We start from the raw sequence: 25086 nt of genomic DNA, 5'->3' as shown, positions 1-25086 counted from the left end.
AAGTCAACATTGTTGAAGGCAAAGTCTCTGCTGGAAAGCCAAAATACAATTCCCAGAAAATTAAAGGCAAGTCCTATTTCAAAATAGCACCAAACAGCAAGAATTTTAAGAAAATAAAAGGGAGTTGCTGGGTGTGTGGAAAAGCTGGACACAAGGCACAAGATTGTCGCCACAAGAAAGATGGAGTTTCTGCCAAGTCTGCCAATAATCAAGCAAATGTAACTGAAGATGTTTTGGCTGCTGTCGTGTCTGAAACGAATATGGTTTTAGATACAAAAGATTGGTGGATTGATACTGGTGCAACCAAGCACATATGTGGCGACAAGAGCATGTTCTCTACATACCAAGAAATTTCTGGTGGAGAACAACTCTATATGGGAAATTCCTCAACTGCTGCCATTGCTGGAAAAGGAAAGGTGCTGCTGAAATTTACCTCTGGGAAGGAACTAGCCCTTCTAGATGTACTTCATGTCCCTGATATTAGGAAGAACTTAGTGTCTGGTCCATTGCTCAGTAATAAGGGCTTTAAACTAGTATTCGAATCAGACAAGTTTGTTCTCACTAAAGGGGGAATGTTTGTGGGAAAGGGTTATTTGGCTGAGGGTTTGTTCAAACTTAATGTATTGGCTACAAATGCTATTAATAAAATAAATAAGGCTTCTGTTTATATTGTTGAGTCTTGTGATATTTGGCATGCTAGATTAGGACATGTTAATTTCCGTTGTTTAGATAGAATGATCAATTTAAGGTTGCTGCCAAACTTTAAAATTGATCACAACAATAAATGTGAAATATGCACAGAATCAAAATTTGCAAGGCAAAGTTTCAAATCTGTTTTTGGAAGATCTAATGAGTTGCTGGGTTTGATTCATTCAGATCTTTGTGATTTTAAATCAACACCAACTCGTGGAGGAAAGAATTATTATATTACTTTCATTGATGATTGCAGTAAATTTTGCTATGGCTATATGATAAATAGCAAGGATGAGGCTTTGAATATGTTCAAGACATATAAAGCTGAAGTTGAAAATCAATTAGAGAGAAAAATTAAAGCTCTAAGATCTGATAGAGGAGGAGAGTATGAGTCTATAGCCTTCTCTGAATTTTGTGCTCAACATGGAATAGTTCATCAAACAACGGCTCCATATACACCTCAACAAAATGGTGTTGCTGAAAGAAAAAATCGAACTTTCAAGGACATGATCAACTCCATGTTGAATAGTTCAGGGCTTCCACACAATCTGTGGGGTGAAGCCTTATTTACTGCAAATACAATCTTGAACAAAATTCCACATAAGAAGACTAATAAGCCTCCTTATGAAGTGTGGAAAGGTAGAATTCCTACATATAAAACCCTCAAAGTGTGGGGTTGCCTTGCAAAAGTTCAAGTACCCTTGCCAAAACGAGTTAAACTTGGACCAAAAACAGTAGATTGTGCATTCATTGGTTTTGCAAATAATAGTGCAGCCTATAGGTTCTTAGTGGTTAAATCAGAAATTCCTGATATTCATGTTAATACTATCATAGAATCTGTAGATGCAGAATTTTTTGAACATATTTATCCCTACAAAGAAAATAGGTCCTGTCCAACTAGAAAAAGATCACTTGAACCAACTCAAAGTGACATTCCTTCTTCATCAGGGGTTCATGAGAATGAAATGGAACCAAGAAGAGGAAGTAGAACGAAAATCCCAAGAAATTTTGGACCTGATTTTCTCACCTTCTTGTCAGAAGCTGAACCACAAACATACAAGGAAGCGATGACTTCAAGTGAGGCTACTTTTTGGAAGGAAGCAATTAAAAGTGAGATGGATTCCATTTTACAAAATAATACCTGGCAATTGGTTGATTTACCACCTGGTAATAAACCAATTGGTCATAAATGGATATTCAAAAAGAAATTGAAGGCTGATGGTTCTATAGACAAATATAAGGCACGTCTAGTAGCAAAAGGCTATAGACAAAAAGAAGGGCTGGATTACTTTGATACATATTCACCTGTATCAAGAATCTCATCTATAAGAATATTAATTTCCATAGCAGCCATACATAAATTGGAGATACATCAAATGGATGTTAAAACTGCCTTTTTGAATGGAGAATTAGATGAAGAAGTCTATATGGAACAACCAGAAGGGTTTGTGGTTAAAGGACAAGAAAAGAAAGTGTGCAAATTAATTAAGTCATTGTATGGACTTAAACAAGCACCAAAAATGTGGCATGAAAAATTTGATCACGTTATGCTGTCAAATGGTTTTAAGATCAATGAGAGTGACAAATGCGTATATGTAAAGAGTTTCAAGAACTCATGTGTCATAGTATGTTTATATGTTGATGACATGCTCATAATGGGTACTAGCAAAGATATCATTAATTCTACAAAGAAAATGTTGTGTTCAAGTTTTGATATGAAGGACCTGGGACTTGCAGATATCATACTTGGAATTAGAGTTCAAAGAACCAAACAAGGTTATTTTTTGACTCAGTCCCATTATGCAGAAAAAATACTTAGAAAATTTGGTCACTTTGATGATCCATCCGTTGTGACCCCTTTTGATCCATCAGTTCATCTAGCTAAAAATAATGGATATGCAGTATCTCAGCTAGAATATTCACAAGTGATTGGAAGCTTAATGTATATGATGAATAGTACAAGGCCTGATTTAGCTTATGCAGTGAGCAGGCTTAGTCGATATACTAGTAATCCATCTGATGATCATTGGAAGGCTTTGATTAGAGTGCTACAATTTATTAAAGGCACAATAAATTATGGATTGCATTACACAAGTTACCCACCAGTTTTAGAAGGATATAGTGATGCAAACTGGATTTCTGGTGAAAGTGAAACGAAATCCACTAGTGGCTATGTTTTTGTATGTGGAGGGGCAGCAGTAGCTTGGAAGTCAACCAAGCAAACGTGTATAGCACGGTCAACTATGGAATCAGAATTCATAGCTTTGGACAAGGCTGCTGAAGAAGCAGAATGGCTTCGAAACTTTATGGAAGATATACCGTTATTGCCTAAACCAATAACTGCAGTATGTATTCATTATGATAATATGGCAGCTATTGCAAGAGCCAAAAATAAGATATACAATGGCACATCAAGGCATATAAGGCGAAGACATAGCACAATTAGACAGTTGCTCAAAGATGGAATAATCTCATTAGATTATGTAAAGTCAAAGGAAAACATAGCTGATCCTTTGACAAAAGGCCTACCTAGAGAGCAAATTAAATATGCGTCGAGGGGAATGGGTTTAATGTCAATTTCATAATGAGCTAACCTAATGGAACCCTAACCTAGCTGATTGGAGATCCCATGGTCTAGGTTCAATAGGCAAACTGGTTGGGAATGGCTCAAGGTATGAACACACTATTTACTCATTCCTATGATCAAAGTGTGTTGTCTGCAGAAGTTTTTAGGGTATGTTTTATACAAAACATTTAATGACGTTAATATTTTGATATTCAAAAGAAGTATGGCAGAATACTTTTAATTAACGTTACCTATATAGGAGTAAATGTGGGGTCGCATTTATGAGAATTACATGACTACATTCTCTAAAGCTCCTATGAGACCGGGATTTGTTCAAGACCAAAATGAATACAACCGCATGAACTTAAGTGTGTAAAGATTTAATACATGTGTGGCGTGTTGTTTCGGTTTACTACAAAACAATGAACAGTTCAAGGCTATGATTTCCACTGATTCATTAAGTAGATCCGATACGTCTACACTAGGGAAAGTTCAAGTCCAAAAGACACTTTTCCTGATGTGTATTTTATCTAATTTCTTCTCCAGTTTTTGAGTTTGCATGTTTTATTTTCAAAAACAAATTTGCATTTCAAATGTGGGGTATTGTTGGAAGTTTGAAAGCAAATGTCCCACATTGGAGAAAACAAAAAAATTCCATATGCTTTATAAGCATGAAACCTTAACATCAATTAAATAAGGATTGGTGGGCTGATGGGCTTGGTAGTGAAGACTATCATGGTTGACTTGCTTGATTAATATAAATATTTAAATAATCAAGACTTGGGCCTTGGGCCTTGGGGCTCTTGGGGTCTCTGGAAAATAAAAGAAATATACCTAGCCCGAAAATAAAATAATTATTTTTTATTTTTCGGATTTCTTTGGCAGAAGTTAAATTCAAACCAGAAAGACTTATCTTTTTGTTTGAATTTGAACAGGTATAACGGATACTAACTGCTATTTTGAAGGGGTGTAATTCTATTATAAAACCACAAGTCCTAGGCCATAAGACGAATCTCTTTTTCTTTAAAAAAAACTATCTCATATTATTTTAAAGTTACCAACTGTATTGGAGAGAAGCACACCAACGTTCGCCAGAATTCAAGGATCCCGTGCTGGACCCTTGAATTATAGATAGTTGAATCCTGGGAGATAGACGCCTGTTGAACTTCAAGCACTGAGAAGAGGCGAAATTCTGTCTTTAGGACATTGCAAATACGCAAGCCTCTATCTTCAATAAAAGTCAGTATTCTGTACTTAATTTATATATTTGCACATTTATACAGATTTCATAATTTTGCTACTGTTTATATTTTAAGAATTGTGCAATAATATAGTGATCCTATAGCATACAACATTTACTGATTATTTTTCTAACACCAAGTGAATGTGGCTTTGCTCATAATCTTTCATGGTATCAGAGCCTCTGGCTAACGCCAACTAGCAATCCCTTCTCTGCCAACATTGAGAGTCATTGGCACTCCTCACCCGTAATGGGTGTTTGTTTCTCCTCTCCTCTATAATCAACATATTTTTCTTTCTACCTTAGCCGTTTACGCAGCTTCTTTTATCACTGCATTTTTCCTCATTTTCTTTCCCTTCCAGTATTTTTGAAAAAAAAAATGTCATTACCTTGTTTATGTTAAATTTCATCTCTTTTATCTGTATGGGCAATAAGTCCCTTGGCCATGATGGCCTGATCTGTTTCCTAGGGATAGTACGTCCGTTGATCACTATGATCTCTTTCCTCTGTGAGCTTCGTCACCGCTCACCGAGCCGTCGCTTTCCACCGCGAGCCTTGTCACCGGTCGCCGAGCCTTCTCCAGCAGGCGTTTGTCTTTGTCCCTGCCGAGCTACACTGCTGCTGTTGCCTTGCACAGCCGCCATCTATCCTTCTTTTGGCTCGATTGGCCACTTATCTCTGCTAACACCAAGCAGCCCCCCCATTTCTACGTTTTGAGCAACCTCTCTGTTTCTCTCTTTGCTCTCTAACGAACTCTCCTTTCAAATATCTCTCTTTCCAACCCCTCTCTTTGTATGAGCTCTTCTCTGTGTTTGAGTTTCTTTCATTTGGGTTTCTCTTCCCTGTTTGCTATGGGACAGTGGTTTTCCTTTCTTTTCTTTCTATTTTTCCTATGAGCTGACCTCCCGGTTTCTTCTCTCAATTTTTTTTTTTCCTCTTTCTTTTCTGGTCTCTGTACACCCGTGACACCACTTTTCTTTATTCTTCTTTTTCGGAGCCACTTCTTTTCTTCCACTCATTTTAAAATTTGCAACATGCTCCCTTTCCCATGCTTAACAGCTCGCCTTTTTTTTTTTTTTTTTCCCCTTTCCTTTGTGACAAGCTCTCTCTGTTTGTTTTTTTTTCTTCTGTTGCCCACTTGCTGGATGTCTTTCCCCCTCTCCTCTGGTATGTTACTGGGGTATTCACTTCTTTTCTTTATTGATTTTATAGTCTAACCTTTGCCTTTGCCAGGTCATTGGCTATCTCCTCAGCCCTTTTTATTCTCTTTGCCTCGTGGCCACTTCCATTTCCTTATTCCTACTCCCTTTTTTATTTTATGCTTTCTTTTCTCAGCACTTTGTGTTCTCTCTCATGTGCTCCTCTGGCACTACGCTCCTTTTCTGATCCCTTTTTCCTTTCTTTTATTATCTTCCTCCCACAGGCAGCTACACATTCTCTCTTCATGTTGTTGTTGCACAGCAAGCAACCGCTTTCTTCTTTTTCTTATTTGCCTGACGGCCCTTTTTCTTTTCTTTGTCATATTTTTCCGCTTTACACCTGATGCCTCTTCCATGCTCAATCACATGCTCTTATTTTTTTCCATACTCAATCGCATGTTCTCTTTCTTCCTCATGCTTAATCGCATATCCTCTTTTCCATGCTTAACCGCATGTTCGTGACTTGTTGGGTTTCTTCCCCTTATATATCGTCCTCCTTTGAGGCCTTTTTGTTTTTTTTTTTTTTTTCATGGTACAGCTGTATGTTGTCATCCTCCTTTTAGGCTTTTCACATATCTTGTCCTCCTCCGAGGCTTTTTCTTCATGGTATAGCCGTTTGCTGCCATCTTCACCAGCATGTTATGCTCAATGGGTTTCTTTACTCCACTACAACAGCTGTATGTTGCCACCTTCGCCAGTATGTTGTGTTCGCAGTGCTGATGGATTGTTGCCTTCCTACTTTGGACTACCAGTTTGTTCTTCAAATCTTGACTCAAGTGTATCGTCGGATTTGCCAGTTGTGTTAGATAAGTGTCATCCTCCACCCTTTGATATCTCTATCTTTACTTCTATTTGAATTTTTGTGTTTAGTTTCCAAGTTTCATGTGCTTACTCGCCCTGTCAGCTTGCGGGGTTGTGATTCCCCAATACCTAGAGTTAATGTTACCTAGGTGATGGACCTGATAGTCCAGACTCATGTTTCCTGGACTTTGTTTCCTTGTCTTAGGGACTCTTTGTCTCCTTTTGTTTATATGTGCTGTACTGAGTTTTATATAAATCAATGATATCCCACAACTCAACTAACCAAGTGAGTGTGGCTTTGCTCATAAGCTTTCAGCCGGCGGCAGGAAATTGTTCCTCTTGTTAGTCTGAACGTGTTGGTATAGGTCTCGCTCGGAGTTGTTGATATTTCCTTACGTTTACCCAAGAAATCTATTGCATGATGTTTTGACATTATTTTCTAAAACGGAGTGAGTTATTTATGTTGAATATAAATTATATATTCTACATGATGAGTTTCACAAGCCTATTTTGTTTTGTTTTTATTTTTTACATATTGCCTATTTTGTTAATAGGTTGAGGTTTTTGTTATTTTGGTTAGATTTTACTTATTTTATTAATTGGTTAAAGTATTTATGTGTGTCTTTAGTTTTTCTTAATATAATTGTTGTTATATATATATATAAATATATTTTTGCTTAATTAAAATAATGGGTTAAACACAGGAGGGTATGGGGAGGGAGCACTTGGCTAACAAGGCAACTTCCCAAGCACGTTGCAAACGCAAGGGTAAGACGACTACTGGGGTGCCCCCTCAAAAGCAAAGGGAAACAGCATCAGTTCTATTGTAACCACTAAGCAAGGGCACGGTTCCCGACCAAAACACAAATGCCATGCAGATCACCCATTGTTCTGGGTGAGAAGATACATACACAAGAACCACAGCGAATTCGATCCCGTGGTACATGTCAAAATTACTGACCATTTATCTTACAGGGTAGATATTGGTAATAATTGTCAGCTCATTTAATTAGTTTTTGTTTTTATGTTTTGTTTTGTAAGCATCATTTTGCTTTTAACGTTCAATTAATCCAACTGCGTGCTAAGTAAATCCTTGGCAATTTGATTGATTGTTGGTATTATGTTTAGTTTTTCTCAACTTGTTTTGTGCATTCCACTTAAGCAATTAGATTTCACATATTCAATTACCTGCTTTCAGTCTGCCAATTGGATATTTTTAAATCCAATTGCATTTCAAGTTTGTTGAGTATGCATAATTTTGTTTTTATGTTCCATTAATTCAAGTGCATGCTAAGTAAGTAAATCCTTGACAATTTAATTGAGTGTTGGGAGTATGTTTAATTTTTCTCAACTTGTTTTTGTGCATTCCACTTATGCAATTAGATTTGACATATTTAATTTGACAGGACCCGACCCAATTTCCGCTTTGGAATCCGAGCCGAATCCTGTGCGTGTCCGACACCTGGCGAATGCCGGGCACGAATGACCTTTTTACCCTTTTCTTATACAAATTTCTTAAAATTTACTTTCGACTTCTGCCGAAAAATCCGGCAGAGTCTACCCTGTATTTTGACCAAACACAAAGTCTTCCACCTGTCAAACAGTCTCAAAAATCCTACCAGTTCCTTATGTTCAACAAGATCTCAGAGCATTTCTATACAAATTTACAGGATTTACAAAGAGTTACAACGAACTCCTACACTTTGGTGGTGGGTCGGAAGCTAGGATGATGGCCCGAGTGGTTTCCTTCGTACTTCTACGGCCTGGGGGGCGCAAAACATTAAAAGTGTGAGTGGACCAAAATAGAGTTCTCAAACAGTGTATGAACATAATAACCCCCACTGTAAAAAAACAATGATAATCATAAAACTGAATATGTAAACTGCACTGAATTAGGGTAAATTCAAGCATTCACATAAATATATACATCTATATATATATCCAGATGTAGGATATGCTCAATACCAAGGAAATATTGAGTAAAATCACTGAAATCAATATTTGCATAAAAGCACTGAAATTTCTTTAAAACTACCACCTAGGTGTACCCCTGTAAAACTGTCAAATCCTCTGTAAATCCGTCAATTCCCCTGGCAGGTCTCGGCGACACATAGTGTATCCGAACCGCAAACTGGCAGGATTCAGGAGACCGTAGTCAGCCTGATCCGCAATCCTGGCACTCACGGTCCGGGCGTCCCCAAAACTCGTGAGGCAAATGTCAAGTGCACTGACGTAACTGAAAGTAAACTGGATGTCTGTAGACATCATCATATCCGAAGGCAACATAACCCGAAGGCAATCTGGATGTCCGTAGACATCGTCTTATTTGACGGCAACCTGTTTCTGTAACCGGGTACCCACAGTGGTTTAAGAAAATATTAACTATTTCTGAAAGATCTGATGAATAACTGAATCTTTATTCAATCTATAACTGTGCTGCCCTTTTTATCTGATAGAAAACTCAAACTCTGCTTTCTATAATTCATGGTGGTCTAAAATAATTATCTTGGATAAAATCTGACATCCTCTGTATTCTGATAAAATCTGAGCTAGATATTTCTGAATCATAAATCTCAAGGTCTGTTGTCCAAATAACTTTAGCAAAATCAGCTAAGCAATGTATAGAAGGAATCTTTAATTTCATAGGAATAAATCACACTGAATAAAACTGATTCAGAAAGTCATATAAAAAAAAGAAAGGTCCACTCACAGCTGGTCCGAGCTAGCTGGACCTCTTGAAGGTCCCTCCTGTGGTTCAGTTTGGCCTCTGATGCCTGTTTAACCATGAATATTCAATTACTAAACTGCTCAATAAAAACATTAAATTAAATACCCTGACCCCCGGCTCCTAGAAATGCGTGCTCTCATTGTAAAGTCAACTCTATGCCCACTGTAGCATTTCAGATAATTAGAATGGCCTTAAAAGACCGGAAACCTTACCAAGCGATAAACTGTTAGACCGGCTGATCCGGAACCCCGTGGGGTCCACGATCTCCGATGGCCGATCTGGGATTCTCTAGAGGTTCCTCACTGTGTAAAGTTGGATAACACTTATCCTGCGTTTGGTGTATGCTTGGACTAGGACTATAATTTTTTTATTTTTTCAAAAATATCTATATATATGTATATATGTATTTTATAATATATATAATATATGTGTATATACATGTATATAAGTGTATTATAATAATATTATATATTTTAAATAATATAAACGTACATACATATATATAAGTGTATATAGGTGTATATATGTATATTATAATATACATGGGTATAATACATATACATATATTTATATATATGTATGTATATTATAATATATAATATATATGGGTATGTTATAATAATAATAATAATAATATACATGTATATACGTGTATATATGTATATTATATATGTATGTATATATACATATATATTATATCAGCTCCGATCTCTTGGACCACAGGAGTCCAAGAGATTATGGTCACTCGTCGTTGGATGTAACATCCAATGGTTCAAAAAAGTTTTTTAAAAGAAGTGCAAAAGTGAGTGAACCGTTGAATTTACATCCAACGGTGAGTGACCACATTCTTTTGGACTCCTGTGGTCCAAGAGATTGGGACTGTATATTATATATATTATAAAATACATATGTATATATAATATATGTATATATATTATATATTATAATATACATATATATACGTATATACATGTATATAATATATGTGTATATAGGTGTATCTATATATTATAATATATACATGGGTATAATATATATACATATACATATGTATATTATAATAGATAATATATATGGGTATGTTATAATAATAATATACATGTATATACGTGTATATATGTATATTATAATATATATACATATAGTATAAATATATAATGTATATGTGTATATACATGTGTATATGTATATTATAATACATACATGGGTATAATATATACACATATATGTATATATACTTATATATATGTATTATAATAATAATATATATTACATATATACATGTATGCTATTATTATAATATTAATATGCATGTGTATATGGGTATATTATAATAATAATATACGTGTATATATCTATATGTATTTATATATTATATATGTATATATGTGTTTATACAGTCCCGATCTCTTGGACCACAGGAGTCCAAGAGATTTGTGGTCACTCACCGTTGGATGTAAATTCAACGGTTCACTCAATCTTGAACTCCTTTTACGAAACTTTTTTGAACCATTAGATTAATATCCAACGGTGAGTGACCACAATCTCTTGGACTCCTGTGGTCCAAGAGATCAGGACTGTGTGTTTATATATATACATGTATATATGTGTATATATGTACATTAATATATAATATAATATATATTACATATATACATGTATACATGTATGCTATTATTACAATATTAATATGTATGTGTATATGAGTATATTATAATAATAATATATGTGTATATATCTATATGTATTTATATATACAGAGAGCTTCCATTGAGGGATCCCTCAAATAAGCTTATTTGAGGGATACCCCTTGTAGGCCCCACTCTGGATTGTATTTCACTAATCCAAACCTTCTATTTTGTAGATACTCATTCAAAGATCATCTCTACAAAAACTCACTTGAATCCGATATCATTTGACCACTCAATGAAGTTATTGAAATTTTAGCATTTTCTTGAAGCACCGTGTTCATTGATTTTGTAAGACACAATTGGATGTCGAAATGGTTTCCGATTTGTCTAATTTTTTGTAAGGATGATCTATGAATGAAGACCTAAAAAATAGATGGTTTGGATCATTGGGAAAAAAATTGTAGGGTACCCTAAAAGGCGTCCCTCAAATAAAATTATTTGAGGGATCCCTCAATAGAAGGGGACTGTTTATATATATATTATATATGTATATATGTATATATATATATATAAAGTCCCGATCTCTTGGACCACAGGAGTCCAAGAGATTGTGGTCACCCACCGTTGGATATTAATCCAATGGTTCAAAAAAGTTTTTAAAAAGGAGTGCAAGAGTGAGTGAACCGTTGAATTTACATCCAACGGTGAGTGACCACAAATCTCTTAGGGGTCGTTTGGTACACAGGCTTGACTTGGACTGGCTTGGACTAAATTTAGTACCATGTTTGTTTCATTTAATTCTAGTCTTAGATGGGATTGCTAATACCGGGCCCACCAAAAACATCTCCTTAGGAGGGGACTACTAATCCCATGTAGAAAGGGAGGATTAGCTAGTCCTATGTTTACCAATGTATGAGATCCATATATTATATTGTAATACTAATAACATATATTACTATTATTATTATTATTACATACACATATACTATAATATACATATATACATGTATATACACATATACAAGTATATATATATATACACATATATACATATATAATATATATAAATATAATATAATAACCCAAAATAAAATATCTAAAAAGTAACAAAATATCTAAAAAGTAGGATTAATATCTTCTAGCAAAAAGACAATTTTGCCCTCGCATTATTTAATAGGGAAAAAGTTGACTTTTTGATCGAGAAAGAATTTGGTAATTCCGCTTGCGTCGTTGCGTAGAGCACGGCAAAACGAGTCCGTAGACACGGAGTAGACTCGAATCGGAGTTGTAACGAAGAAAATACGATCAAAATACAGAGAAGGGCAAAACGGTAATTTGTGAAAAAGTCAGATTTTTGTCTCTTCTCTCTCTCCTCCCCCGTCAGTTTTCTCTCTCTCCTCTCTCTCCTCCCGCGCGATTCTCCCCCGACCTCCGCCTCTTCTCATCGACACCCCGGCCACCACAGGCCGGCTTGATCTCCGCCGTGGGTACCTTCGGGACCGTGACATCCTCGCCGTTCTTCCCCGACCCGCCGCCGACCTGGGGAAGCCCGTAACTGGCCGAAATCTGCCATTTTTGCCGATTTTCCAGTTCGAAATTTGAGCTCCTCGTTCTCCCTCAATTCTCCACCAAATCGATCGAGTAAGGTATGGTTTCTCATCTATGTTTCGTGTTCTAACTGATGGATGTATGGGTTTTGATCGATTTTGGCTCTAGAACGTTCGATTTTCAACTTGAAAATCGGCCGAAATTTCGGCCGCCGTGATCGGCCATTTCCGGTCACTTTTTGGGGTATGCCCAAGAACAAAAGTGACTCCAAATGGGGTGTTTTACCTAGGATAGGAGTTTGGAGTCTTGGTTTCGAGTTTTTCCGGAAACCCATAATCGCTTTGGACACCCAATCTGCCCGCTCGTGTGGCGGCGCGTGGGAGAGGGTGGTGAAGTGACTCTGTGTAGTTTTGTGATCCTCGTGTTGTCACGAGCGCGTAGGATTTCGCGGATCTCGATTTGGAGTCCGTTTGAGCCCCGAACGGATTTTCCATATCGCGCGATCCTTGGTTGCAATGTCGTCAAATCGTTGGATTGCATTCAATTCTGGATATGTCGTACTACATGATTTCAGGATCGTGTAGGATTCGACGGATTGCGAATCGGAGTCCTGGATACTCCGAAATCGCGAACCTTGGGGCTAGGGTTTGGATTTTAAGCGATAACGCGATGTTGGTCAATCCGACCGTCCGTTTCGGACCAAATTCGCGGAACATGGTTCCTTCTCTATGAGGCACCTTCAGAGAAGCCCAGATTGGCCATCGGAGATCGTGGACCCCACGAGTCCCGGATCGGCCGGTCTGGTAATTTATCGCTTAGTGAGGCTTCGAGTCTCTTATGGCCGTTCTAATTGTCTGAAAGGTTAAAGTGGGCATAGGAGTAACTCTAAAATGTGTGCACGCATTTCTAGGAGCCGGGGACAGGGTGTTAAATTTAAATTCTTTTATTGATCTGTTTTATTAATTTAATCTTTATGGGTAATCAGGCACCAGAGAACCAACGGAATCACAGGAGGGACCTTTAAGAGGTCCAGCTAGCTCGGACCAGCAATGAGTGGACTTTCTTTCATGAATGATTTTATACAAATGAGTTATATAAATGATTTATATACATGAGTTTACATAAATGATTTTATATTAATTTTATATAAATAAGCTTTTATAAATAAGTTTAGCTGAATAAGTTTTATGAACTGTTTCTTTCGAGCATGATTTGTACTGTTAAATACTTTGATTTACATGAGGCTTAGTTACTGAAGCTCCAGTAATATAAAAAGTTGAGTTTGAGGTTCGAATCAGATGAGATAGCAGCAGAATTGAGATTGCAGTTATTAATCAGATTTTTCTAAAATTATTTATTTTTGGAAAACCACCATGTACCCGCTCTTTATTTGGTGATTACCCTCAGACGGACCGATGTCTACAGACATCCAGTCTGTTTACAATTCGGTCAGTGCACTTGACATTGCCTCACGAGTTTCGGGGACGCTCGGACCGTGAGTGCTAGGATTTGCGGCTCGGCAGACTTGGTGTCCCGAGACCTGCCAAGATTTGCGGCTCGGCAGACTTGGTGTCCCGAGACCTGCCAGGATTTATGGCTCGGCTGACTCTGTGTCCCCGAGACTTGCCAGGATTGCGGATCAGGCGGACTACGGTCCCCTGTATCTTGTCAGAGCGGCTCGAATTGACTTGGTGTCATCGAGACCTACCGGCGAATCAGGCTGACCATAGTCCCCTGATTTCGCCAGTTTGCGGCTCAGTTAGACTTTGTGTCGCCCGAGACCTGCCAGGGGATTTGACGGATTTTACAGGGGTACAATTAGGTGGTAGTTTCAAAGGATTTTGAGCTCTTTTATGCAGTTATTATTTTCACTCATTATATATCATCTTCTTCGATATTCACGCATGTGTTATATCCATATATCCTTGTTCAGTTATACGAGTATCTATACAAATATATTTATCTATGTTTATTGGAATATCTCGAGTTGAATTATAATCATGCGTTAGATTTTCTATCCCTATGTATTTCAAAACGGGGGTTATTATGTTCTAAATTGCTTTCAAGAACCTTATTTTTGTCCACTCACAAATTTAAACTTGTTTTTCGCCCCCAGGCCGTAGAAGTGCGCAGGATCCACCACCGGGCCATTCCTAGCTTTCGCGCCACCAAGTAAGGTAGAGTTTGTGGAAAAGTCCTTGAAACCCTGTAAACTTTAGAAAATGCTCTGATATCTAGTTTAGTGGAAAACTGGAGCTGGTGAATACTTGGTTATTCTATTCTGGCAGTTGGTGTGGATTTATTTAATTGTTTAACAGGTGGAAGATTTTGGGTTTAGTCAAAATACAGGGGAGACTCTGCCGAAATTTCGGCAGAAGTCCAGGGAAAGTTTTCATAGTAACTGTAGCAGGAAGGGTAAAATGGTCATTTGTGCCCGTCAGTTGCCAGATGTCGGACACGCACAGGGCTTGGTTCGAATTCCAAAGTGGAATTGGGATCGGGTCCTGTCACTAAATTTAGTCCAAGCTAATCCAAGCCAAGCCTGTGTACCAAACGACCCCTGATAGTATTGGATGGAATGTTATTTTTGCCATTACATGTTGGCAGCCACTGAGTTCACAACCCATCCCCAACAGCCACCGAAGCCACGACCCATGGAGGGACATGGAAAATGGAGATAGACTTCCCCAAACCATTTATCCAAATCCAATTCTTTAATTCTCATATTCCTAAGTTCCGATTCATCCTCCCTTTTCCTAATAAGTAAACATATTATCATAAAAGAAAAGAAATATGTGGAAAGTATGAAAATGCAGTCTGTCAATTTTTGAGGAAGTAATTTTAACGATTTTGGTGATCCATATATTATCAAGATTTGGAGAATCCAGAGATTCTAGGAATATCAATAAAAGCGAAAGAATTTGACCTGAATTAGCGGGAACAGATACCAGAGGTAACAGTAGAAATATGCACTAGTTGAAGGACACCTTGTGCAATTCCACTTGAATTCTAAGTAGAAAAAGAGACGTTGGTTCTTAGGACTGCCGGCATCTCTCTCTCTCTCACTCTCCCTATAGTTATTTTGTCCATTCCACAGACGGCAAATTCCAACTATAGAAGTGCATTTAAATTCGAACTCCATTGCACTTCTTTTATCTGTCTCTTTCAGTTTCTGCCAATTTCCTTCATCCCAATCCTAAAAAAATTCAAAACCTTTTTCCAATTCTTATCTCGAAACCCCATTTTATATTTCAAATTTCAATCTCTGTTTAATCTTCATTACCCATTTCTTTAAATTTCTAATTCTACCACCCAAGGTAGACTCTTTTTGTTTATATCCATTTGTCATGTTTTAGCCTAATCCTTGGTATATATTGGCATCCAAGTAGGCAATGGTGGTGAAGATGATGAGGTGGCCACCATGGCCACCAATTTCCACCAAGAAATTTGAGGTAGTGATTGTTGTAGGCAGGCTTGAGGGATTGGATAAAACTCAATTTGAGGGTGAGAGAAGAGCTTTGGTTGAGGTTAAATGGAAGGGCCAGAAGGGTAAGGCTTTGGGGTCTTTGAGACGATCTGTTAAGAGGAATTTCACCAAAGAAGGTGAAATTAGAGATGATGGGGTGGTAGAATTGCAAGAGGAGTTTAGGAGTTTGTGCAGTTTTTCTGGTTGTAAAGAGGGTATGTTTTACCCTTGGGAGCTTTCATTTACAGTCTTCAATGTGAGTCTCTCTGCCTTTCAATTCATCTTCTTGTTTTTTTTCTTCTTTTGTTCTCTTTTTTTTTGGTAGCAGCAGGAAAATCTTTTGTAGCTCGGTTGTCTCTTTTTTTCTCTATTCTTTTTGAGATTGATCATATTGTGATGTTGTAATTGTTTGTTTATACGATTCTTTTGTTTAAGGTTTGTCAATTAACTTTTGCCTCATCCATCATGTGATTTCTTGATGATGTCAATGATTTTGTTTTAATGAATTAGGCTGAAAACAAAGGATTGAGGAACAGAGTCGGTGTTTATGGAACTGCATCATTGAACCTAGCGCAGTATGCTTCGGTGTCTGAGCAAAAGGAACTTGGGCTCAACATTCCTCTGAATGTTCTTGTTGTGGCCTCAGAGTCTAAGGCATCACTTTCTGTATGTACTGCCTATGTTTAAATGAATTATTCTATGTTCATCACCTTTTGTCACGTAACTTTGCCAGGTTAGGTTCTTTTTGCCTTTTCTAAATTTGAATAATATGTCTTATGTTAAGTTCCTTGATAACCGCAGATATCTCTGAGCATATTGGAAATGAGAGCCACTCAAGAACTTTCTGAGACAGTGCCGGGATCAATGCCTTCTGACGAAGCTATTTCCACAGAAAAGGATGAGTTGTCTCCTCTTAAAGCAGGACTGAGAAAGGTGAAAATCCTTAGAGATTATGTTTCATTTGGTAAATCAAAGAAGGCATGCGTCGAGCAAGATAGCAGTGATAGCAGGAGTTCTGCTAGAAGTGAGGATGCTGCATCCAACTATCCATTTGACACAGATTCACTTGATGATGATGGGCGGGAGGAATCAGAGTGGAGTAAGGAGGACTCCAGTGTCAGGCAGTCAATTAGTTATGAAACGCTAGCCTATGCAAACTTTGCTGGTGGCTTGTTTTACTCCAATACTAATAGTAATGGCCAAGATGACTTTTGGGTCCACTATAGCAACCGTAAATTAGATATAGGTGGCTTGCATGTTGACAACTCCAGTGCACCAGTCTGTCGGCCAAACTCGTGGCAGAGTTCCAAGGGAAGAATCCTACAATGGAAGAAGAGGAAATTGAGCTTCAGATCTCCTAAAGCCAAAGGGGAGTCTCTTCTGAAGAAACATTATGGAGACGAGGGTGGAGATGATATTGATTTTGATCGCAGGCAGCTTAGTTCCTCTGATGAATCCAGTTTTGGGGTACGTAATGCAACGTCTCACTGTTGTTTTCTGTACATGTTTTTGCTTGTCTTCATTTCTGTATTGATTTTTTAAAACCCTTTTTTCTTTTTACTTTGAAAGTCACATCACACAGAAAGTTCCATTTCTGAATTCGGAGACGAGAATTTTTCTGTTGGCATTTGGGAGCATAAGGAAGTGATAAGCCGTGATAGACATATGAAGCTTCAAACTCAAGTATTTTTTGCTTCAATTGATCAGCGGAGTGAACGTGCTGCTGGAGAGAGTGCATGCACGGCCTTGGTTGCAGTCATTACAGATTGGTTGAAATCCAACAGAAATGAGATGCCTGTCAAGTGTGAATTTGATAGTCTCATTAGAGATGGATCATCAGAGTGGAGAACTCTCTGTGATAACGAGGCCTACATAGAGCGTTTCAATGATAAGCACTTTGATCTTGAGACCATCCTTCAAGCTAAAATTCGTCCACTGTCTGTAGTTCCAGAGAAGTCTTTCGTAGGATTCTTCCATCCTGAAGAACTAGGAAACAAGGATTCTGACTTCCTTCAGGGTGCCATGTCCTTCGATAGCATATGGGATGAGATCAGTCGTTCTGCATCAGAATGTGCATGCAATAGTGAACTTCTGGTCTACATTGTGAGTTGGAACGACCATTTCTTCATACTAAAGGTAGAGCAGGATGCTTTTTACATAATTGACACATTAGGGGAGAGGTTGTATGAAGGTTGCAACCAGGCCTATATCCTGAAATTTGACAAAGACACAACAATCCAAAGATTACCAAGTGAGGCTAAAGCATCAAATGAGAAATCTGGAAATCAGGTACGACCAAACAACTGTAAGGAAACTAAAGCTGAAGGGGCTCCTGTATTGAGCCAGAAAGATTTGGAAAATAGTGATGTGGAAGAGGAGGTTGTATGCAAAGGCAAAGAAGCTTGCAAAGAGTATATTAAAAGCTTTTTGGTTGCTATCCCTATAAGGGAATTGCTGGCGGATCTTAAGAAGGGTTTGATGGCATCAACACCTCTTCATCATCGTCTACAAATTGAATTCCATTGTACCAAGCTCTTGCAGTCAATGGATGAATATTCTGCAAAAGAAACAGCAGCTGCTGCACCAGCAATGGCAGTTGCATAATCACTTTACATAGTTTCCAGCAATCGTTAATACCTTGAGGTTTTTTTTAATGAATTTAGAATGAGAGCAGCTCAATGTAAATGGAGAACTGATAACACATTATTTCTTTGTTTATTATTATTAGCAATAACTCCTCATGTACAAGAACATTAGTGCTAAGTAATAAACGTTTTTCTAATATTGCATATACTGATGAAGGTGCATACAAAGTAAGAGGCTTGCAGCACAAGGGGTTAAGAGCATTAAACCCTGCATCCGAGGTCTTAGGTTCAATTTTGTTCTTTCCCTTGAATGCTTGTCGCACCTCAGATTGTGCCTTCTCCATTACTCTCGGGTTTCTTAGTAGCTCTGACATTGCCCATTCGATTGTTTTTGCTGAAGATTCACTGCCTGCAGAGTAAATGTCATGAAAAACATGGTGAAGTTACAATGGATTATACTGTTGTACGATAAAAAGGTTTTATTGTTCGACTGTATACAGATCTTACCATGGTGACCGTTTTGATTTGATTGGTTGTGAGATGAAACTCAGGCTTATTAGCTTGCTCATAATTAAGCAGCGTGTCCACCAGATCTTGCTCATCACCATTGGTGTTGTTACTAGCTTTTCTCTTCATCTTATGTTCAGTGACAAAATCTTCAAGAATCTTGTAAATTTTTTTCTGAATTTTCAGCAATGCAGGCTTTGCCCCACTCATGAAACAAAGGAATGCAAGGGAAGGGTACAAATCAGAGATGTTAAAGCCTCCAACAAGAGGTATGATTTCCGAACCAATGTCGTAAACTCATGCTGATATTTGCACTTGTTACCAAATGCTGCCCTGGAAATTACTACGTCCCTCAGATGAGGCAATCAATTCAATCAAATCCCAGACCTCCTCTTCCCTTATCAATCTGAATGACCGAACACGGTTGACACTAAAGAGCTCCATCATAGTTATCTTTCGTAAATGTCTCCAATATTCATTGTAGGGAGAGAACACCAAGCTTAAATGATCATAGGTGATTATTTGAACAGCATACACTTCAGATCACAGCATGATGTGGTAGTTTCACCATGACAAGTGATCTCATTTATCTTTAAAACCTCTTTTGCTTCCAGCGATGAAATAGCGACAGCACAAGTTTACCCAGTTGTAGTTTCATGACAGGACCATGTTTCTTGCACAAGTTGGTCACAGCATGATGTGGTAGAGCACCAATCAACTGGTGTAAGTTCCCTAAATGTGCAGCTATTTTGGCCCTGCAGGCAACTTGCCTTGGACTTTGGATTTCTTCCAATGTCAGAACCAATATTAAGAAGAGAAGAGAAGCTAAGAAGAGAGTAAAGGATGGCAATTGGAGCAGCTGGTGTTGAAATATAATCCTGCAGCAGATTTCTTAGAGCTGAAGCTATCCTCTATTTTTTCTGTTTTTGGTCAGTCTATTTAAATGATGTAATGAGAACCATTAGATCATAGTCTAGGTGGATTCTCTAGCTTAGATTTGCTATGACATGTGTAAGCATCTAATAGGATGACAGCTGTAATTCTGTTAGAAGAGAATCACATTTCTCTCCTGGCACTCACACTATGTAAGCTGCAGTTTTGCAGAAATCAATACAACAGTGCATTTTTTCTTATTTTCCTCTTCATTCTCTCTAGCTAAATGCTCTAGAAGAGCTCCTCTTCCTATTCTGAGAAAGAGATAAGCTCAGAATGATAACAGCTGGGATATTGAAAAGTCCATTGACAAATTTGTCTTCAAGTTTTTATTGGAAAGAACTCCAACTCTGTTGTGGATGCTAGCTAGATGTGGTTATTGTTCTATATACAGATATAGAATTAGTAAAATACAAGCGGCTTTGCAATTATTAACCTTAAAAAATTAACTCGCTTACTCCACAATTTGGCTTCTGCAACCGATCATCAATTTGATTTCTTAATTCTAAGTTGATACTTTGGACAAGATAAAGGAACAAAATGATAAATTTTAGAGGGATAAGTGGAGGTCTGTACTAAACGAGAAAGACTTCCTTGCCACGGGGATAACACTATTTTGCTATCCCCGACCAATAGCGCTATGACACTTTGATAACACTTCCACATAGTGTAGCGTTATTGGTCGGAGATAGCAAAACAGTTCTATCCCCGTTGCAATTAAGTTTTTCTCGTACTGAACCAACAAACTGCTGCCTAAGAGAGTTGCAAGTTAAATTCATTATAAGATTACATCATTCTTCTATTTATTACATCATTCTTTTAGATAGTGTCTCATTTGTTGAAAGGAATATAAGTAGTGGCAATCAAATGCAAATTGTTCTTTCTTCTAGCCGTCATTCCAAAATTCTCAGCCATGTCGAGGGCTTCTAGTTTAGTCCCATTTGGAAGGTTCCAGTTAAAGTGGTACAATAGTTGAGCAAGTCCAAGCTCAATGTTTGAAGTAGCAAATGAGATGCCTGGACAAATCCTCCTACCTGCACCAAATGGAAGCAATTCAAAATTGTTGCCTTTAAAGTCAATGGAAGAACCTTGAAAGCGCTCTGGTTGAAAGCTTTCAGGATCAGCCCAAAGTTTTGGATCTCTCCCTATTGCATAGGCATTGATGAGGATTTTGGCCTTGGCTGGTATTGTATATCCACCAATTTCACATCTTTCCCTTGCCTCTCTCGGGATTAAAGGAGCCGGAGGGCGGAACCGAAAAGTTTCTTTCATGACTAATTTCAAGTAATGTAGCTTTTGAACATCTTCCTCTTCGATTTTGTTTTTTCCTTCGAATACTTGTCGCACCTCCAATTGCGCCTTCTCCATTACTCTAGGGTTTTTCAGAAGCTCTGACATTGCCCATTCCATTGTGGTTGCTGAAGTCTCACTTCCTGCTGAAAAAATATCCTGAAATCATTGTGAAGTTGCAATGAATTATATAACTGTACAATAATATTAGGTTTTGTTAGTATAAATTAAAAAGTTAATTAATAATTCATCACAAAAAGTAACTTAATTAAGTACAAAAAGCATTAGGGCTTTTGCATTTTTAGAGTTTTATTTGTATTGTTATGGTTCGGTTTTTTTCAAGCTTTATCTTTTTTTCTTTTTTTTTAGTTCTGAGTTTGCACTCTTAGTTGGGATGCCTATGCAAGAGTTTCTTCGATCTTGCGCGATCGTTAGTGGAGGAGCCCAGATTGTCTTAATTTCAATGTTAGATCGCTCTGATATTGTAATGGCTCTTCGTAATTTAATGGCTTATTTGACTGAATTATGAATGCAATTCTAGAATTTCTAAAAGAGTACAATAGCATAACAATAGAGCTTTCCTTTCAAACCTTGTTAACAACATCATCCATATGCTTGTATATGTTTCCTTTCCCAACAAGAAAACCTTTTTGGAAATTAATAATTGCTAAAGTACTCTGTTTTAAAATATGAAATTGCTAATTAACAAATCATAGATTTTGCCACTATGAAAATGAGGAAATTCGATTTAAAGCTAGGGAAATTAGCATACGTACCTACATTTTTCTTTCAACAAAAAGTGAGATAACAGGTGGCAGTTGACGCATGCATACCACAATGTGAAAATGGATAAAATGGATCCTCCACTAATAAAGACCAGACACTGTGTTCTTGTTTTTTTAGAAATGAAATCCATTCATAGAATCAAAGTAGCGTACATAGAACAACACGAAACAGTGGCCTCGTTAAAACTTTCTTGAGGGACAAACTTCAGGGTAGGCAAGAGCATAGACGGAGCCATAGTGGAGCATTGGGGTAAAAAAGGACCCCATGGAGGCCATGGAAATAGGCTTGAAGGTCCTCATGAGCCGATTGTGTGACCCCATGGGACGCCTCCAGCTGCTTAACCATTTGCCTGAGAGGAGGAGTGCTGCGCAGCGTGAGGAAGAAGAAGAAGAAGAAACGTTGGCTTCTTTTTAAAATAAAATAAAAAAATTCCTGGGCAAAACCATGTCATTTTGGCCCAATAATTTTTTTAAAAATAACATGGCGAAAACAACGTCGTTTTGGACCAGGCGTCTTAAAAATAACAAAATATTTATAAAAAAAACCAATCAGTTATCTCCACCCCACCCCCTAAACAGAAACCTTAACCCGATACCCAACCAATCCCAAACCCTAACCCCCCAATCTCTCCCCCCACAAACCCTTAACCCCATATCCTCTCCTCTATTGCCCGCCTGTTGCCTCCGTGTCTACCACCTGCTATGTGTGCCCCATTATTGTTGTGAAATTTCACAAAGTAAGTTCTAAAATCCTAAGCCTAAATTAATGTTATGTGCTATATATATAGTGTAATTAATTGAATTGAAATTAAATTTATGGCTTAATTATATTGTTTTGATTAATTGATTATATTGGTTTGAGTTTTAGATTTTTTGTGGTTAATTGGTGTGTTATTTAATTAATGTGAGTTATTATTTGGATTATTTTATGTGCCGCTGATGTATTGCCACTGTCGTCGAAGTTATGCCACCGTCCACTACATGTTGTGGTACCACTATTATTATGATATTTCTGATTTCAAGTAAGTTCTAAATCCTAATATCAAAATAAGGATGATGCATGTTGTTGATTAGGTGGTTGTGGTTTTTTTTTTTTTTTTTTTTTGGTTAATTGGCATAAGTTTCGTTTGAAATTTTACAGGGTTCGGATCATGGATCCGTCACTGCGAAAGAGTACTATACACATGTCATAGACTAACAAAAGAGTTCAAACAATCACGTAGGACCAATGCTAGAGCAAGATAAAATAAAACAGCAAACTGACACATAAACCTTCGACGCAAAGACCTGCGATGAGAACACTACAACACAATCCAACTGTCAAAAGAGTCTTGCTATGAAATCATAATCCTTTCTACAGTCACAAGACAGTGAGAACATCCGACAGAGAACACAATACGCCAAGAAGAAAAAAAAACAACCATTAAGCACACCGTTTCCAAACACCTTGTTCTTGTTTAATAATTTTTAGGCTCACTAGAGCTTGTGTGAGTGTATTAGATGGTTTGGTATGTTTTAGGCAACTTAGGAGTTTAAAAATACAAGAGATATTGGGGTAGGGATTCAAACACAAGAACTCAGATGCATAAATAATTGCTCTTAACGACTCGAGGCACAAGCCCACTACCCAATAAAAACAATTATTGCTGGAGTGAAGAGATGGTACCATAGTGACGGCTTTGATTTGATCGGTTGTGAGATGAAACTCATGCTTATTGGCCTCCTCATAATTCAGAAGCGTGTCAAGCAGATCTTCCTCATCTTCACCAAGCCTACCAAAGCTTTTTCTACTAGCTTCTCTTTTCATCTTATGCTCCCTCACAATATCTTGAAGAATCTCGTCAATTTTTTTCTGAATTTTCATCAATGCAGGCTGCATCCCACTCATGGAACGAAGAAATGTAAGAGAAGGGTACAAGTCAGCGATGTTAAAGCCTCCAGCAAGAAGTATAATTTCCCCAAGCAATAATGTAAACTCATGTTGGTATTTGCACTTATTACCAAATGCTGCCCTAGAAACAACATCATTTGTCATGGTGTATATCTTGTCACTCAAATTTATGGTATGTCCCTCGGAGAAGGCGATGAACTCGACAAGATTCCACACCTCCTGTTCCCTTATCGATCTGAACGATCGGACACGGTTAGCGCTTAAGAGCTCCATCACAGATATCTTTCGCAGTTGTCTCCAGTACTCATTGTAAGGAGCAAACACGATGCTTGAATGATCGTATGCCATTATTTCAACTGCATACACTTCTGGCCTTTGCGCAAAGCTGATCTCGCACGTCTTCAAGACCTCTTTGGCTGCTTCAGGCGATGAAATGATCACGGCAAAAAGTTCCCCCAGTTGCAGTTTCATGACAGGACCATGTTTGTTGCACAAGTCGGTGACAGCATGATGTGGTAGGGCACCAATCAACTGGTGCAAGTTCCCTATAATAGGCAGCTGCTTTGGCCCAGGAGGCAACTTGCTCAGGCCTTTGGCTTGAGATTTCTTCCAGTATTTGAAAATCATCAATAAGAAGAAAAGAGAAGCTAAGAAGACAGAAAAGGATGGCAATTGGAGCATCTTGGATATGGAAGAATCCACTGACAAATTTGTACTCAAGTTTTGTTTGGTAAAGAACTGCATTTCTTGTGTGGATGCTTAGATGTGTGCTCATGGTTCTATATACATAACCGTTTAATTGGGATATAAATTAAAAGCTAAAAGTCACTTTTGGTCCCTATAGTTTGGCACTTCAACCACTTTTGACCTTGTAGTTTTACTTTCGTCACTTTTGACAATGTAGTTTCATATTTGTAGAAATTGAAGGACAAAATTAAATTTCTGTTAATTTTTTTAAAAGGAGCAACCACTTGCCACTCACGTGGAGGGGCAATTTTCTCAAACCAAAACCCCATACTAAAAGCTGGTCTCTACCTCTTCTCTAGGGCCCGAAAATGGGCAACCAAAATCTCAAAACCTTCCCTCCTTCACTATCCCAAATTCCCAGCACCAAACCAATCTCTATCTCCTCCATCCCTTTCTCTCCCTACAGATTCAATCTTCCAAATAACTAATGTCAACTCCCTCCACCATTCTCCACCTCACACCCACCACCACTTAGC

The 25086-nt window shown here is 37.8% G+C and overlaps 2 protein-coding genes and 1 long non-coding RNA gene across 3 annotated transcripts; 2 read left to right on the top strand and 1 right to left on the bottom strand.

The window, feature by feature from the left end:
• LOC109947620 lies at positions 12252-14743 on the top strand. The gene is made up of 2 exons (XR_002270396.1): positions 12252-12504; positions 14523-14743. It is a non-coding gene; the product is annotated as an uncharacterized LOC109947620 (long non-coding RNA).
• LOC18779779 lies at positions 16203-18689 on the top strand. The gene is made up of 3 exons (XM_020558203.1): positions 16203-16538; positions 16674-17339; positions 17442-18689. Exons 2-3 carry the CDS (start codon positions 16695-16697, stop codon positions 18474-18476), a joined length of 1680 nt encoding a protein of 559 aa, XP_020413792.1. The 5' UTR covers positions 16203-16538; positions 16674-16694; the 3' UTR covers positions 18477-18689.
• On the bottom strand, positions 20428-25086 carry LOC18779309 (premnaspirodiene oxygenase). Its single transcript, XM_007212645.2, has 2 exons — positions 23639-25086; positions 20428-21346 (listed from the first exon to the last, which is right to left on the bottom strand). Exons 1-2 carry the CDS (start codon positions 24605-24607, stop codon positions 20729-20731), a joined length of 1587 nt encoding a protein of 528 aa, XP_007212707.2. The 5' UTR covers positions 24608-25086; the 3' UTR covers positions 20428-20728.

This window comes from Prunus persica, chromosome G2 (assembly GCF_000346465.2).
Source record: "Prunus persica cultivar Lovell chromosome G2, Prunus_persica_NCBIv2, whole genome shotgun sequence".
Lineage (NCBI taxonomy): Eukaryota > Viridiplantae > Streptophyta > Magnoliopsida > Rosales > Rosaceae > Prunus > Prunus persica.
Note: the sequence above shows the minus strand (reverse complement) of the source record. Positions and strands in the feature narration are given on the sequence as shown.

Coding starts and splice junctions, on each gene's coding strand:
- LOC18779779 (XM_020558203.1), top strand. CDS start 16,695: ATGAGAGCCACTCAAGAACTTTCTGAGACAGTGCCGGGATCAATGCCT. Junction 17,340..17,441: donor CTGATGAATCCAGTTTTGGG/GTACGTAATGCA, acceptor TTACTTTGAAAG/TCACATCACACAGAAAGTTC.
- LOC18779309 (XM_007212645.2), bottom strand. CDS start 24,607: ATGCAGTTCTTTACCAAACAAAACTTGAGTACAAATTTGTCAGTGGAT. Junction 21,347..23,638: donor AAATCAAAGCCGTCACTATG/GTACCATCTCTT, acceptor CAATGATTTCAG/GATATTTTTTCAGCAGGAAG.